Here is a 17,133-nt window from a genome sequence, read left to right on the forward strand (position 1 = left end):
AACAAGGCAGAGTAGTCATACATCACTACCGACCCATGGTAATTGGTCAGCTGTTGCCAACTACCTTAATCCCTGCTGTGTGTGTGTGTATGTGTGTGTTTGTGTCTCTGTGTGTGCGTGCACGTACGTCTGTGTGTCTCTGTGTGCATGCACGTGCATCTGCGTGTCTCTCCCCTCCCCTCTCCTCTCCTCCCCTCCCCTCCCCTCCCCTGGTTCATTAATAAAGATATCTTCCTGTCCTGTGTGTGAGTCATAACATCTCCTCTGGAACAATAAACAGGTATGGAGGAGAGAGGACCATGGAGAGACATGGAGGAGAGGGGACCATGGAGAGACATGGAGGAGAGAGGACCAGGGAGAGACATGGAGGAGATGAACAGGGAGAGACATGGAGGAGAGAGGACCAGGGAGAGATATGGAGGAGAGAGGACCAGGGAGAGACATGGAGGAGAGAGGACCAGGGAGAGACATGGAGGAGAGAGGACCAGGGAGAGACATGGAGGAGAGAGGACCATGGAGAGACACGGAGGAGAGGGGACCATGGAGAGACATGGAAGAGAGAGGACCAGGGAGAGACATGGAGGAGAGAGAACCAGGGAGAGACATGGAGGAGAGAGGATCATGGAGAGACATGGAGGAGAAAGGACCGGGGAGAGACATTGAGTAGCGAGAACCAGGGAGAGACATGGAGGAGAGAGGACCAGGGAGAGACATGGAGGAGAGAGGACCAGGGAGAGACATGGAGGAGATTAACAGGGAGAGACATGGAGGAGATGAACAGGGAGAGACATGGAGGAGAGAGGACCAGGGAGAGACATGGAGGAGAGAGGACCAGGGAGAGACATGGAGGAGAGAGGACCATGGAGAGACATGGAGGAGAGAGGACCATAGAGAGACATGGAGGAGAGGAACAGGGAGAGACATGGAGGAGATGAACAGGGAGAGACATGGAGGAGAGAGGACCAGGGAGAGACATGGAGGAGAGAGGACCAGGGAGAGACATGGAGGAGATGAACAGGGAGAGACATGGAGGAGAGAGGACCAGGGAGAGACATGGAGGAGAGGACCATGGAGAGACATGGAGGAGAGAGGACCAGGGAGAGACATGGAGGAGAGAGGACCAGGGAGAGACATGGAGGAGAGAGGACCAGGGAGATACATGGAGGAGAGAGGACCAGGGAGATACATGGAGGAGAGAGGACCAGGGAGAGACATGGAGGAGAGAGGACCATGGAGAGACATGGAGGAGAGAGGACCAGGGAGAGACATGGAGGAGAGAGGACCAGGGAGAGACATGGAGGAGAGAGGACCAGGGAGAGACATGGAGGACAAAGGACCAGGGAGAGACATTTAGGAGAGAGGAACAGGTAGAGACTCCAGACATCACAGATCACAAAAGTGTTTGTGGCACTGCTCTCTGTCTCTTTCTCTAACTCTTTCACACAAACACACACACACACATACACTCCCTAACGGTGGAAACTGAGAGTCACAGACGTACTGTAATCAGTCTCAGATGTTCAGGCCTTGAAAGCCAGTAAGGACTGGGCTCTGAACCTTGGTGTGTGTGTGTGTGTACACGGCTGCCAGTGTGTGTGTTTGTGTGTGTGTGTGTGCACGAGTGTGTGTGTGCGCGAGTGTGTGTGTGTGTCTGCGTGTGGTTGAGTGGTGTTATGGCAGGGCGTACAGACAGCTGTCTCTCTCCAGCCCTGCTCTCTCCTCTAACCCCTCTAAGTCTCATTAAGGCCAGTTTTAAAAGCTGTCAACTGACCTACAGATAAACAGTATGGGGCTCTGGTTGTGGTTGTGGCCAGGGCAGGGGCTGTGGGATTGGCCTGGGATAGGGCTAGAGCTGGTAAATATGAATGGGTCTAGAGAGAGGGCTGGGAAAGAGGGAGTTGGGGTTTGGGTATTGGGACCAAATGGGTGGAGTGATAGGAATTAGGCCTAAATTAGACCAGTAAATAAAATAAAATACAATTGTATTGGTCACCTACACATATGTTATGTTATCGCAGGTGTAGCGAAATGTTTATGTTCCTAACTCCAACAGTGTTGTAATACCTAACAATACAAAACAATACACACAAATCCAAAAAATTTAATTAAGAAATTAAGAAATATAGAAATATTAGAATGAGTCTGGAATATAAATCTATATGTATATGATGGTGTGTATAGACATTATGGACAGTATATGAATAGAAAAGGTGTGTACAACAGTAGTTATATAGGATGAGCCTTGACTAGAATACAGTATATACATATGAAGTGGTTAAAACAGTATGTAAACATTATTAAAGTGACCAGTGTTCAATGAATATGTACGTAGGCCAGCAGTCTCTAAGGTGCAGGGTTGAGTACCGGGTGGTAGCCGGCTAGTATAATTGACTAAAGTTCAGGCAGGGTACACGGCGGTGGCTGGCTAGTGGTGACTATTTAACAGTTTGATGGCATGGAGATAGAAGCTGTTTTTCAGTCTCTCGGTCCCAGCTTTAATGCACTCTGCCTTCTAGATGGTAGCAGGGTGAACAGGCCGTGGCTCGGGTGGCTGAGGTCCTTGATGATCTTCTTGGCCTTCCTGTGACACCAGGTGCTGTAGATGTCCTGGAGGGCAGGCAGTGTGCCCCTGGTGATGCGTTGGGCTGATCGCACCACCCTCTGGAGATCCCTGCTGTTGCGGATGGTGCAGTTGCCATGCCAGGCGGTGATACAGCCCGACAGGATGCTCTCAATGGTGCATCTGTAGATGTTTGTGAGGGTCTTAGGGGCCAAGCCAAATTTCTTCAGCCTCCTAAGGTTGAAGAGGCGCTGTTGCACCTTCTTCACCACACTGTCTGTGTGGATGGACCATTTCAGGTTGTCAGTGATGTGCACGCCGAGGAACTTGAAGCGTTTCAGCCTCTTCACTATGGCCAAGTCGATGTGGATGGGGGCGTACTCCCTCTGCTGTCTCCTGAAGTCCACGATCAGCTCCTTCGTTTTGTTGATGTTGAGGGAGAGGTTGTTTTCCTGGCACCACTCCGCCAGGGCCCTCACCTCCTCCCTGTAGGATGTCTCGTCGTTGTTGGTAATCAGTCCTACCACTGTTGTGTCATCTGCAAACTTCATGATTGAGTTGGAGACGTGCGTGGCCACACAGTCATGGGTGAACAGGGAGTACAGGAGGGGGCTGGGCATGCAATCTTGGGCATGCAATCTTGTGGGGCCCCCGTGTTGAGGATCAGCGTAGCGGAGGTGTTGTTGCCTACCTTCACCACCTTGGGTCGGCCCGTCAGGAAGTTCAGGACCCAGTTGCACAGGGCGGTTTTCAGACCCAGGGCCCCGAGCTTAGTGATGAGCTTGGAGGGAAGTATGATGTTGAGCTGTAGTCGAAGGCTGAGCTGTAGTCGATGAACAGCATTCTTACATAGATATTCTTCTTGTCCAGATGGGATAGGGCAGTGTGCAGTGCGATGTCGATCGCGTCTTCCGTGGATCTGTTGGGGAATTATGCAAATTCTATTGGGTCTAGGGTGTCGGGTAAGGTGGAGGTGATATGATCCTTAACTAGCCTCTCAAAGCACTTCATGATGACAGAAGTGAGTGCTACGGGGCGATAGTCATTTAGTTCAGCTACGTTCGCTTTCTTGTGTACAGAAACAATGATGGACATCTTGATGCAAGTGGGGACAACAGACTGGGATAGGGAAATATTTAATATGTCCGTAAACACTCCAACCAGCTGGACTGCACATGCTCTGACGACGCGGCTAGGGATGCCATTTTGGGCCGGCAGCCTTGCGAGGGTTAACACGCTTAATGTCCTACAGTACTCACGTCGGCCACAAAAAACTAGAGCTCACAGTCCTCGTGAACGGCGGTGGCCCGCGTTGGCAGCACTGTGTTTTCCTCGAAGAGGGCGAAGAAGGTGTTTAGCTTGTCCGGGAGCAAGGCATCGGTGTCCGTGACGTGGCTGGTTATCCCTTTATAATCTGTGATTCTCTGGAGTCCATGCCACATACGTCTCTTGTCTGATCCATTGAATTGTGACTCCACTTTGTCTCTGTACTGACGTTTTGCCTGTTTGATTGCCTTACAGAGGGCATAGCTGGACTGTTTGTACTCGTCCATGTTCCCAGTCACCTTGTCATGATTAAATGCGGTGATTCGCACATTCAGTTTTGCGCAAATGCTGCCACCCATCCACGGTTTTTGGTTTGGATAAGTTCTAATCGTCACAGTGGGAACAACATCCTCTATGCACTTCCTGATGAACTCAGTCACCGAGTCAGTGTATACGTCAATGTTATTCTCAGAGGCAACCCAGACATATTTTTTCAGTTATTTTCATTTAACCTTTATTTTGACATGAGGGGCACTGCATACTTAAGCAAAGACAAGTCCAAATTGTCAGCCCCTAATGACTTTATTATGTCAATACCTAATAAGGCAGAAATAACTTCTGTTTCTGTGAGTTGCCAAAAAGAAAAACCCTGACTACCATTTCCCAAGTCACGTGAGGTTGACTGATCATCCATCGAGGCAACTGGAGGCTGTATGTGGGAATAACAGTCAACTGACTGGCCAAGACCAGTATGACCACCATTTCTTTCAAATACGAAACTAGCTGAGATCAAATGCTGATTAAAAGCATCACAAATCAGAACTTTTTCAGTAATGATGCAGGAGTCTAAAACTACTTGTTTAGGCAGGGAAGTAGAGGAATTACACCACTTCAGTGAATTAACTGTTTTCCAGAATTTAGAGGGATCACTAACAGAGTCTGTCATAGCGCTAAGGAAGTAGTTTGATTTGGCCTGTTTAACCGAGGCAGTGCAGCTATTTCTCAATTGCCTAAATAAGCCAGTTTGTCTAGCCTTGGCTCAGGCTTGATTTATTTTCAAGAGGTCTGAGAGTACAGGAGATTACCATGGGGTAGTTCAGTTTTTGACTCTAAGTCGCTTGAGAGGGGCATGTTTATCAGCCAGAGAGGTAAAAATGGATGAGAAGTGTTCTGAAATAACATATCCCAGTCCGCGTGATAAAAACAATCTTGAAGAATAGATTCCGATTGGTCAGACAAAAGTTGAACAGTCCTTACCACGGGTACTTCCTGTTTAGGTTTCTGCCAGTACTACAGTGTTTCAGCCTTATTTCAAAACACTTCCAGGGATATTATCAGTGTTTTTAATGCAGTAGGATTCTGTTACTGCCTGCTGACCAGAGTAGATTTATATGACACACCACCCACCCACTATGGTTAGGGACTTAGGATAAATGTCCATTTGCAGTGTGTGTGTGTGTGTGTGTGTGTGTGTGTGTGTGTGTGTGTGTGTGTGTGTGTGTCCATTCATGGGAGGTAAATGGTATATGTTGAGTTTTGTGTTTTTGCGTACTCAGTGACTTCCCTCAATAATACAGTTTTAAGTTTCCATATATTTAATTGAAAAATGTTCTGGTTCAAAGCTGGGGGACTTTTATGGACAGATAGAGCTGTATAATTGACATTTTTAGGATAGCTGTGATTCCAGACCACAGATTCCTGTGGTAGTCATGTTCTCTCTGTCCGTATAAGTGTGTGTGTGTGTTTGTGTGTCACAGCATTGTGGTCTCATGTCCCCACAGTGAGTCAGGGTGTTTTGCCAAGTGGCTTTAGTTCCTTCAATCATCATGTCTGCAGCAGGAGATCCCAGGGTACTGTAGAAAACACTGTCTGGAGTGTATGTGTGCGTGCGTGTTTGCGAGTATGTCCGAAGAAGTTGTGAGAAGTGCATTAAGTGTGTGAACGGGTTTGTCATATAGGAGTGTGTCTGGGTGTGTGTCTGAGTGTGTGTCTGGGTATGTCAGTGTGGGACAAAAGCCTTCCAGACAGCATTCATCTCTCCATCCCCCTTCTCAGATCAATACATCCAAGGACTGAGTTTCCAACGTGAAAAAAGACCACAGGTGACAAACATGTGAGATTAGAGGAGGCACAGAGGAATCAATCAGGGTCAGGACACACACACACACACACACACACAAACATTGATTCCTCTGTCCTCCAGCCTGTGGCCTTCATCCCTCTCTCCATCTTTCCCTCCCTCCCTCTATCCCTCCCTCTCTATCCTTCCCTCTCTATCCCTCCCTCTCTATCTCTCCCTCTCTATCCTTCCCTCTCTATCCCTCCTTCTCTATCTCTCCCTCTCTTTCCCTCCCTCTATCCCTCCTTCTCTATCCTTCCCTCTCTATCCCTCCCTCTCTATCTCTCCCTCTCTATCCCTCCCTCTCTATCCCTCCCTCCCTCTCCATCCCTCCCTCTCTATCCCTCCCTCTCTATCCCTCCCTCTCTATCCTTCCCTCTCTATCTCTCCCTCTCTATCCTTCCCTCTCTATCTCCCTCTCTTTCCCTCCCTCTATCCCTCCCTCTCTATCCCTCCCTCTCTATCCCTCCCTCTCCATCCCTCCCTCTCTATATTTCCCTCTCCATCCCTCCCTCTCTATCTTTCCCTCCCTCTCTATCCCTCCCTCTCTATCCCTCCCTCTCCATCCATCCCTCCCTCTCTATCTTTCCCTCTCCATCCCTCCCTCTCTATCCCTCCCTCTCTATCCCTCCCTCTCTATCCCTCTCTCTATCTTTCCCTCTCGATCCCTCCCTCTCTACCCCTCCCTCTCTATCCCTCCCTCTCTATCCCCCCCTCTCTATCCCTCCATCTTTCCCTCCTTTTCCAGTCAACCAAGCAAAGATAAACAATCTCCATAAGTAGCCTTGACATGGAGAATCAATGCCTGTCGTCGACCCATTCATCAGGTGTCTGTCTCTGTGTGTATAATATAATCAATAGTTGTAACTCTATTCATTAGGCTATGAGCATGGTTTTCATTAGGGCTGAGAGAGACAGTGACATACACACAACAGAGTCTACTCTAAGGACACATGCTCTACGAGACAGAAAGACTCATGTTGTAGCCACCAGGAAACAACCGAGACAGTTTCACAAACAACTGTATTACTCACAGTGTTTATAGCATTAGATTTTTACCAAAACGTCTCATTATGTGAGGTCCTTGAGAAGACGGCAATAATGTACACGTTTAAAATAAACCATATGTATGATTTACATCTGCAGTAAAATGTAGAGCCATGTTCTATGTCAAGTACTGAGAATGTTATGGTATGGTCTGTTTTTGGTAAGAAAGTGGCTGTATTGTTATGGTTGCCAACAGTCAGCCCCCTACTGAGAAATAAAAAGACTGAGTCCATCTAACACAGATACACAGTATACTAACCTCTCAGGGGCTGAGACCCACAGTCCTAACAGGCCTACCAGGGACAGACTAACTAACTGACTACAGACCCACAGTTCTAACAGGGACAGACTAACTAACTGACTACAGACCCACAGTTCTAACAGGGACAGACTAACTAACTAACTACAGACCCACCGTTCTAACAGGCCTACCAGGGACAGACTAACTAACTAACTACAGACCCACAGTCCTAACAGGCCTACCAGGGACAGACTAACTAACTAACTACAGACCCACAGTTCTAACAGGGACAGACTAACTAACTGACTACAGACCCACAGTCCTAACAGGGACAGACTAAGTAACTGACTACAGACCCACAGTTCTAACAGGGACAGACTAACTAACTAACTACAGACCCACAGTCCTAACAGGGACAGACTATCTAACTAACTACAGACCCACAGTTCTAACAGGGACAGACTAACTAACTAACTACATACCCACAGTCCTAACAGGCCTACCAGGGACAGACTAACTAACTAACTACAGACCCACAGTCCTAACAGGCCTACCAGGGACAGACTAACTAACTAACTACAGACCCACAGTCCTAACAGGCCTACCAGGGACAGACTAACTAACTAACTACAGACCCACAGTTCTAACAGGGACAGACTAACTAACTAACTAACTACAGACCCACAGTCCTAACAGGCCTACCAGGGACAAACTAACTAACTAACTACAGACCCACAGTTCTAACAGACCTACCAGGGACAGACTAACTAACTAACTACAGACCCACAGTTCTAACAGGGACAGACTAACTAACTAACTACAGACCCACAGTCCTAACAGGCCTACCAGGGACAGACTAACTAACTAACTACCGACCCACAGTCCTAACAGGGACAGACTAACTAACTAACTACAGACCCACAGTCCTAACAGGCCTACCAGGGACAGACTAACTAACTAACTACCGACCCACAGTCCTAACAGGGACAGACTAACTAACTAACTACAGACCCACAGTCCTAACAGGCCTACCAGGGACAGACTAACTAACTAACTACAGACCCACAGTCCTAACAGGCCTACCAGGGACAGACTAACTAACTAACTACAGACCCACAGTCCTAACAGGCCTACCAGGGATAGACTAACTAACTAACTACAGACCCACAGTCCTAACAGGCCTACCAGGGACAAACTAACTAACTACAGACCCACAGTTCTAACAGGCCTACCAGGGACAGACTAACTAACTAACTACAGACCCACAGTTCTAACAGGCCTACCAGGGACAAACTAACTAACTACAGACCCACAGTTCTAACAGGCCTACCAGGGACAGACTAACTAACTACCTACAGACCCACAGTCCTAACAGGCCTACCAGGGACAGACTAACTAACTAACTACAGACCCACAGTTCTAACAGGGACAGACTAACTAACTAACTACAGACCCACAGTCCTAACAGGCCTACCAGGGATAGACTAACTAACTACCTACAGACCCACAGTCCTAACAGGCCTACCAGGGACAGACTAACTGACTAACTACAGACCCACAGTTCTAACAGGGACAGACTAACTAACTAACTACAGACCCACAGTCCTAACAGGCCTACCAGGGACAGACTAACTAACTAACTACAGACCCACAGTTCTAACAGGGACAGACTAACTAACTAACTACAGACCCACAGGCCTACCATGGACAGACTAACTAACTAACTACAGACCCACAGTTCTAACAGGAACAGACTAACTAACTAACTACAGACCCACAGTCCTAACAGGCCTACCAGGGACAGACTAACTAACTAACTACAGACCCACAGTTCTAACAGGCCTACCAGGGACAGACTAACTAACTAACTAACTACAGACCCACAGTCCTAACAGGCCTACCAGGGACAGACTAACTAACTAACTACCGACCCACAGTCCTAACAGGGACAGACTAACTAACTAACTACAGACCCACAGTCCTAACAGGCCTACCAGGGACAGACTAACTAACTAACTACAGACCCACAGTCCTAACAGGCCTACCAGGGACAGACTAACTAACTAACTACAGACCCACAGTTCTAACAGGCCTACCAGGGACAGACTAACTAACTAACTACAGACCCACAGTCCTAACAGGCCTACCAGGGACAGACTAACTAACTACAGAGGGCTGTAATATCTCTCCAGTTTTCAGACCTCACGTCTCAAAACCCATGAACATAAAACTGTCTTTCATTAACAAGCAGCAGAGAGACGCATAGCTCTCCATGTGTAAGTAATGAGAAGTGTGTGTGTGTGTGTGTGTGTGTGTGTGTGTGTGTGTGTGTGTGTGTGTGTGTGTGTGTGTGTGTGTGTGTGTGTGTCAGGACTGGAGTGGCTCATTAACCAAGCATTAGTGTTGGCCTTGATATCCACCAGTCTGCCTCCCTGTAATAGAAACTGATTTTATAATGAACTTCAAGAGCTCACATCAGACCTGCTGTGGAGAATTACAGAACAGACCTCTCTCCTTCTTTCCTCCCCCTTGTCCCCTCTCACTGATCCACCTCCCATAAACCCGCCTGGGGTAGTGGGCCGAGAGAGGGAGCAGAAGGAGAAGAAGAAGAGGCAGGAGAGGGAGAAGGCGGGAAAGAAGGAGGAGAAGAGCAGGCAGGAGAGGGAGAAGGAGGGAAAGAAGGAGGAGAAGAAGAGGCAGGAGAGGATGAAGGAGGGAAAGAAGGAGGAGAAGGGAAAGGAGGAGGAAGGGAAGAGAGAGACTGCTGTAAAGATAGAACTTCAAACAAAGCTCTGGCGGGTAGGAAAGGAGGAACTGAGGGAGGTGAGGAGAGAGGAGGTGAGGTGAGGAGTTGAGGAGAGAGAAGGTGAGGAGGTGAGGAGGCGAGGAGGTGAGGAGAGAGGAGGTGAGGAGGTGAGGAGGTGAGGAGGTGAGGAGGTGAGGAGAGAGGAGGGATGGGGGGAATAGAGGTGTGGCAAAAGAGAAAAACAACAACATTTATTCAAATTTATTCTAAACCAGAACCAGTTATTATCCTTTTGTAAGCTTTCCAAAGAGGATTAATACTGTACATGTTCACTATTGTATGGTGAGAAACTAATGAAATCTCTATGTAACAGTAACAATAAATGCAGTGGAGGGAACATTGTGAGTAAAGCAATATATCTTTCGCCTTCCTCTCTATGTGCTAATGTGCCTGTAGTGCTGCTGGCTCTAGCAGAGATATTATTGGTTACATAGATCAAGGAACAGGGACACTAGAAGGACATTACCAGAGAGAGAGAAATTACTTCTGAGGAGTTTATGGGTCATTAAGGGACGCCAGGCAAAGTCTCTGAGTCTCATTGCCCCCTAAAGAGCCTGGGCTGTTTATAAATACTCACCCAGCAAGGGTCAGTACACACACACACACACACACACACACACACACACACACACACACACACACACTAACCCAGCATGGATGTTCCCTAATAACCCTGACCCATTTACAGTGGTTGGGGGAAAGTAAGAAGTAATATCTTTGATACGCAGCAAAACCAGGCAGCCATTACATCATTTCTGCTTTAAAGGTACACTGCCAGAAGAGTCAAAGGGCATCACATCTTTTTGGCCCCTTAGTGATGGAGGTTTGATACTCTAGTGATGGTTCTGTTCTACAGTAAGTATTAGGTACTGTATGAGACTCTGCCCTTACCCTGCATTCTAGGGATTTACAGACAGCTTCCAGAGCCCAAGGTTAGAAGGGGTTCATATTTGGTGCAGATATCAGTGCTGATAAAAGGGATGTAAACTAACACACACGCACACACCGACAGATGTGGATATCCCCTAGATTCCACTGAAATATATCACCTTACTCAGCCTCCCCTGAAGGGGCTTGTGGGTGACAGGGGTGATGTGTTTAGGTCAGCTAATTGGCAACATACAGTACAAGAGAGTGTGGTACTTACATCTCAGCCATGGTGTCAGGAAGGTTGGCTGGTATAGCTGTGAGGCCTTTTCCTCTGCAGTCCACAATGTTGTTACTGCAGGTACACATGGCAGGGCACGAACCTCCTCCTAGGCTGCAAGGCTGCAAGCCGGAGCTCTCTGAGTGACCTGGAGACAGAGAGAGAGAGCGAGAGAGACAGAGAGAGAGGGAGGGGGAGAGGTTCAAGTCCTGCTAAGGGTGGCCAGTCTAAGCAGGATTACAGAATAGGCAGCAGACTGATCAGACCAGGGGGATTTGGGCAACAACTGGAAAAGAGAAAGTGGTGTGTGTGTGTGTGTGTGTCCATTCTTGTGTGTGCGAGTCCACATATTTTCCTGTGTGCCTTCTGTGCAGAAGAGAAACTCTCCCAGTCCCACACACCAGCGTTAAGGCTTTTCCACGTGTTTGCATCTCAACTATAACAGCTGCAGAACCAGAAGACACACAAGAGAAAACATCGACTTGCAAATGAAGTCAGACGAGATTCCCCTGAATGTTTTGACATGCATGTAGAGGAAGAGTAACATGTGATATGTCAGATGGTGTATCAGTCTCAGTTGGATATAAACTAGGGGAAACCATCAAAAGTCGGTCGTATCTCATGGCCTGTATAATGGACCAGCATATCTGTATGTTGTGTGAGCTTTTCAGTAGGGATACAATGACATGCATATTGACATCTTTTCAATCATCTCCGTTATCTGTACCTCTGTGTTCTCATCATGTTCTAATTCTATCTGGAATTCACAGCATTTTGCTAATTCAACTCCTCTAACCCCCCTCTTCTCTTCTCTTCTCTTCCTCCCCCTCCTCCCTGCTCTCTCTCTCGCTTCCTGCTTACGTTTGTTCTCCAAAATCTGAAGATGGCACAATTTGCATACATTATGCACATCCCACTGACATTGTCTCCCGATACCTGTTCAAAATGTAACGTCCTTGTCAAAGACAACAGTGTGTTCGTGTGCGCCCATGTGTGTGTGTGTGTGTGTGTGTGTTTGTACTGCTCTGGTATTTCCAGCCTAACCTAGAAAAGTGTATAAAACAGTCTTTTAAATGGCCTCATTTACTCTGCATTACTAATCTGCTAAGTTTCCTACTATGAATATTTGATCTGCTCCCTATCCCCCTGTGTTTGTGTGTGTTTGTTGATGACAGGAGAAAGTCATACTGCTCAATGGGACTGAGACAGATCTAGGGACTAGCAATGGCAATCAGCCTAGCTCTCTCTCTTTCCCACAGACCTAGAGGTAATTAATGGTGCTAGATAGACTCTATGGTAGTGTAGTCTCCTGTAACTCAGTTGGTAGAGCATGGCGCTTACAACGCCAGGGTTGTGGGTTCATTTCCCACCGGGGGCCAGTATGAAAATGTATGCACTCACTAACTGTAAGTCGCTCTGGATAAGAGCGTCTGCTAAATATGTAAAATGTATTATAACTTTTCTGGGTACCCAATTTTTTCCCCATCAATTTTTTGCAAGCCTACCCTAAATCTAATGACACAACCTTAAAATTGGTAAATTTCGATTTTTACATTAACAATTAATTGCATTTTTATCTCTTATCAAAATTAAAAGAAACCAAAAATACATAAATTTTATTTTTTTATTTAATTTTTCAAATTATCTTTCTCAAAAACGTTTGTATATTGTCCCATACAATAATCTGTACCCTTATTCTTTATACCAGAATATATATATATATATATATATATATATATATATACAGTGGGGAGAACAAGTATTTGATATACTGCTGATTTTGCAGGTTTTCCTACTTACAAAGCATGTAGAGGTCTGTAATTTTTATCATAGGTACACTTCAACTGTGAGAAACGGAATCTAAAACAAAAATCCAGAAAATCACATTGTATGATTTTTAAGTAATTCATTTGCATTTTATTGCATGACATAAGTATTTGATCACCTACCAACCAGTAAGAATTCCGGCTCTCACAGACCTGTTCGTTTTTCTTTAAGAAGCCCTCCTGTTCTCCACTCATTACCTGTATTAACTGCACCTGTTTGAACTCGTTACCTGTATAAAAGACACCTGTCCACACACTCAATCAAACAGACTCCAACCTCTCCACAATGGCCAAGACCAGAGAGCTGTGTAAGGACATCAGGGATACAATTGTAGACCTGCACAAGGCTGGGATGGGCTACAGGACAATAGGCAAGCAGCTTGGTGAGAAGGCAACAACTGTTGGCGCAATTATTAGAAAATTGAAGAAATTTTTTTTCAATCTCTCTCGGTCTGGGGCTCCATGCAAGATCTCACCTCGTGGGGCATCAATGATCATGAGGAAGGTGAGGGATCAGCCCAGAACTACACGGCAGGACCTGGTCAATGACCTGAAGAGAGCTGGGACCACAGTCTCAAAGAAAACCATTAGTAACACACTACGCCGTCATGGATTAAAATCCTGCAGCGCACGCAAGGTCACCCTGCTCAAGCAAGCGCATGTCCAGGCCCGTCTGAAGTTTGCCAATGACCATCTGGATGATCCAGAGGAGGAATGGGAGAAGGTCATGTGGTCTGATGAGACAAAAATAGAGCTTTTTGGTCTAAACTCCACTCGCCGTGTTTGGAGGAAGAAGAAGGATGAGTACAACCCCAAGAACACGATCCCAACCAAGAAGCATGGAGGTGGAAACATCATTCTTTGGGGATGCTTTTCTGCAAAGGGGACAGGACGATTGCACCATATTGAGGGGAGGATGAATGGGGCCATGTTTCGCGAGATCTTGGCCAACAACCTCCTTCCCTCAGTAAGAGCATTGAAGATGGGTCGTGGCTGGGTCTTCCAGCATGACAACGACCCGAAACACACAGCCAGGGCATCTAAGGAGTGGCTCCGTAAGAAGCATCTCAAGGTCCTGGAGTGGCCTAGCCAGTCTCCAGACCTGAACCCAATAGAAAATCTTTGGAGGGAGCTGAAAGTCCGTATTGCCCAGCGACAGCCCCGAAACCTGAAGGATCTGGAGAAGGTCTGTATGGAGGAGTGGGCCAAAATCCCTGCTGCAGTGTGTGCAAATCTGGTCAAGACCTACAGGAAACGTATGATCTCTGTAATTGCAAACAAAGGTTTCTGTACCAAATATTAAGTTCTGCTTTTCTGATGTATCAAATACTTATGTCATGCAATAAAATGCTAATTAATTACTTAAAAATCATACAATGTGATTTTCTGGATTTTTGTTTTAGATTCCGTCTCTCACAATTGAAGTGTACCTATGATAAAAATTACAGACCTCTACATGCGTTGTAAGTAGGAAAACCTGCAAAATCGGCAGTGTATCAAATACTTGATCTCCCCACTGTATATATATATATATATATATATATATATATATATCTATACACTGAGTATATCAAACATTCGGGAACACCTTCTGCCCTCAGAACAGCCTCAATTAGTTGGGGCTTGGACTCTACAAGGTGTCGAAAGCGTTCTACAGGGATGCTGGCCTATGTTGACTCCAATGCTTCCCACAGTTGTGTCAAAAGGGCTGGATGTCCTTTGGGTGGTGGACCATTCTTGATACACACGTGAAACTGTTGAGCGTGAAAAACCCAGCAGCGTTGCAGTTCTTGACACAAACCAGTGCACCTGGCACCTACTACCAAATATTTTGTTTTACCCCTTCACCCTCTGAATGGCACACATACACAAGCCATGTCTCAATTGTCTCAAGGCTTAAAAATCCTTCTTTAATCTGTCTCCTCCCCTTCATCTACACTGATTGAAGTGGATTTAACAAGTGACATCAATATGGGATCATATTTTTCACCCGGATTCACCTGGTCAGTCTATGTCATGGAAAGTCTGTAAGTCGCTCTGGATAAGAGCGTTGACTAAAATGTAAAAAAATATATATACAGTACCAGTAAAAAGTTTGGACACAACTACTAATTACAGGGGTTTTCTTTATTTTTACTATTTTCTACATTGTAGAACAATAGTGAAGACATCAAAACTATGAAATAACACATATGGAATCATGTAGTAACCAAAAAAGTGTTAAACAAATCAAAATATATGTTATATTTGAGATTCTTCAAAGTAGCCACCCTTTGCCTTGATGACAGCTTTTCACAGTCTTGGCATTCTCTCAACCAGCTTCATCAGGTAGTTACCTGGAATGCATTTCAATTAAGAGGTGTGCCTTGTTAAAAGTTAATTTGTGGAATTTCTTCTTCTTAATGCATTTGAGCCAATCAGTTGTGTTGTGACAAGATAGGGGTGGAATACAGAAGATAGCCCTATTTGGTAAAAGACTAAGTCCATATTATGGCAAGAACAGCTCAAATAAGCAAAGAGAAACGACAGTCCATCATTACTTTAAGACATGAAGGTCAGTCAATACGGAAAGTTTCAAGAACTTTGAAAGTTTCTTCAAGTGCAGTCGCAAACACCATCAAGCGCTATGATGAAAGTGGCTCTCATGAGGACCGCCACAGGAAAGGAAGACCCAGAGTTACCTCTGCTGCAGAGGATAAGTTCATTAGAGTTACCAGCCTCAGAAATTGCAGCCCAAATAAATCCTTCACAGAGTTCAGGTAACAGACACATCTCAACATCAACTGTTCAGAGGAAACTGCTTGAATCATGCCTTCATGGTCGATTTGCTGCAAAGAAACCACTACTAAAGGACACCAATAATAAGAAGAGACTTGCTTGGGCCAAGAAACACGCGCAATGGACATTAGACTGGTGGAAATCTGTCCTTTGGTCTGATGAGTCCAAATTTGAGATTTTTGGTTCCAACCGATGTCTTTGTGAGATGCAGAGTAGGTGAACGGATGATCTCCGCATGTGTGGTTACCACGTGAAGCATGGAGGAGGAGGTGTGATGGTGTGGGGGTGCTTTGCTGGTGACACTGTCTGTGATTTATTTAGAATTCAAGGCACACTTAACCAGCATGGCTACCACAGCATTCTGCAGCGATAAGCCATCCCATCTGGTTTGCACTTAGTGGGACTATCATTTGTTTTTCAACAGGACAATGACCCAACACACACCAGGCTGTGTAACGGCTTTTTGACCAAGAAGGAGAGTGATGGATTGCTGCATCAGATGACCTGGCCTCCACAATCACCCGACCTCAACCCAATTGAGATAGTTTGGGATGAGTCGGATGGCAGAGTGAAGGTAAAAAGCAGCCAACAAGTGCTCAGCATATGTGGGAACTCCTTCAAGATTGTTGGAAAAGCATTCCAGGTGAAGCTGGATGAGAGAGTGTGGAAAGCTGTCATCAAGGCAAAGGGTGACTACTTTGAAGAATATAAAATATAAAATATATTTTGATTTGTTTAACACTTTTTTGGTTACTACATGATTCCATATGTGTTATTTCATACTTTTGATGTCTTCACTATTATTCTACAATGTAATAAATAGTAAAAATAAAGAAAAACCCTTGAATGAGTAGGCGTGTCCAAACATTTGACTTGTACTGTATATATATATATTTATATATTGGTGACCCCACTGCAGTTTCGCCGACTTTGAATAGTACTGCTCTATGGCATGTCTAGCTGTCTTTGTGTTTCTGAACACTATGCCTAGCAATACTGATTCAGATCACACACTATATTATTACAAATATTACCCTGCTGACTCGTAGCTTGTGGAGGCGCCTGCATGTGTGTGTGCATTAGACCAGTCATTCTGATTCAAATCGCATACTAGGCATTACACAGTAAAACTCCTGGCACCAACCCACGGCCCATTGCACTAATGACAGACGTTTAACTACTTACCTCTAGACTGATTTAATGGATTAATACAACTACACAGATATACTGATACTGAGTCCACGAGTCAGTATGTACAACGAGTCAGATGCAAATTCAAAACAGCATTCACTGTGTGTGTGTGTGTGTGTGTGTGTGTGTGTGTGTGTGTGTGTGTGTTTGTG

The 17,133-nt window shown here is 45.7% G+C and overlaps 1 protein-coding gene across 8 annotated transcripts in view; it reads right to left on the reverse strand.

Moving 5' to 3' along the window:
* Window positions 1-17,133, reverse strand: part of LOC121574951 (slit homolog 1 protein) — a 153,327-nt gene that overhangs the window by 45,052 nt on the left and 91,142 nt on the right. For all 8 annotated transcript variants that reach the window (XM_041887684.2, XM_041887692.2, XM_041887676.2 and 5 more), the window contains exon 9: window positions 11,187-11,334. In XM_041887684.2, coding sequence (XP_041743618.2) covers window positions 11,187-11,334 — 148 coding nt within the window. The remainder of the gene's footprint in view (window positions 1-11,186; window positions 11,335-17,133) is intronic.

The sequence above is a fragment of the Coregonus clupeaformis genome, chromosome 1 (assembly GCF_020615455.1).
Source record: "Coregonus clupeaformis isolate EN_2021a chromosome 1, ASM2061545v1, whole genome shotgun sequence".
NCBI lineage: Eukaryota > Metazoa > Chordata > Actinopteri > Salmoniformes > Salmonidae > Coregonus > Coregonus clupeaformis.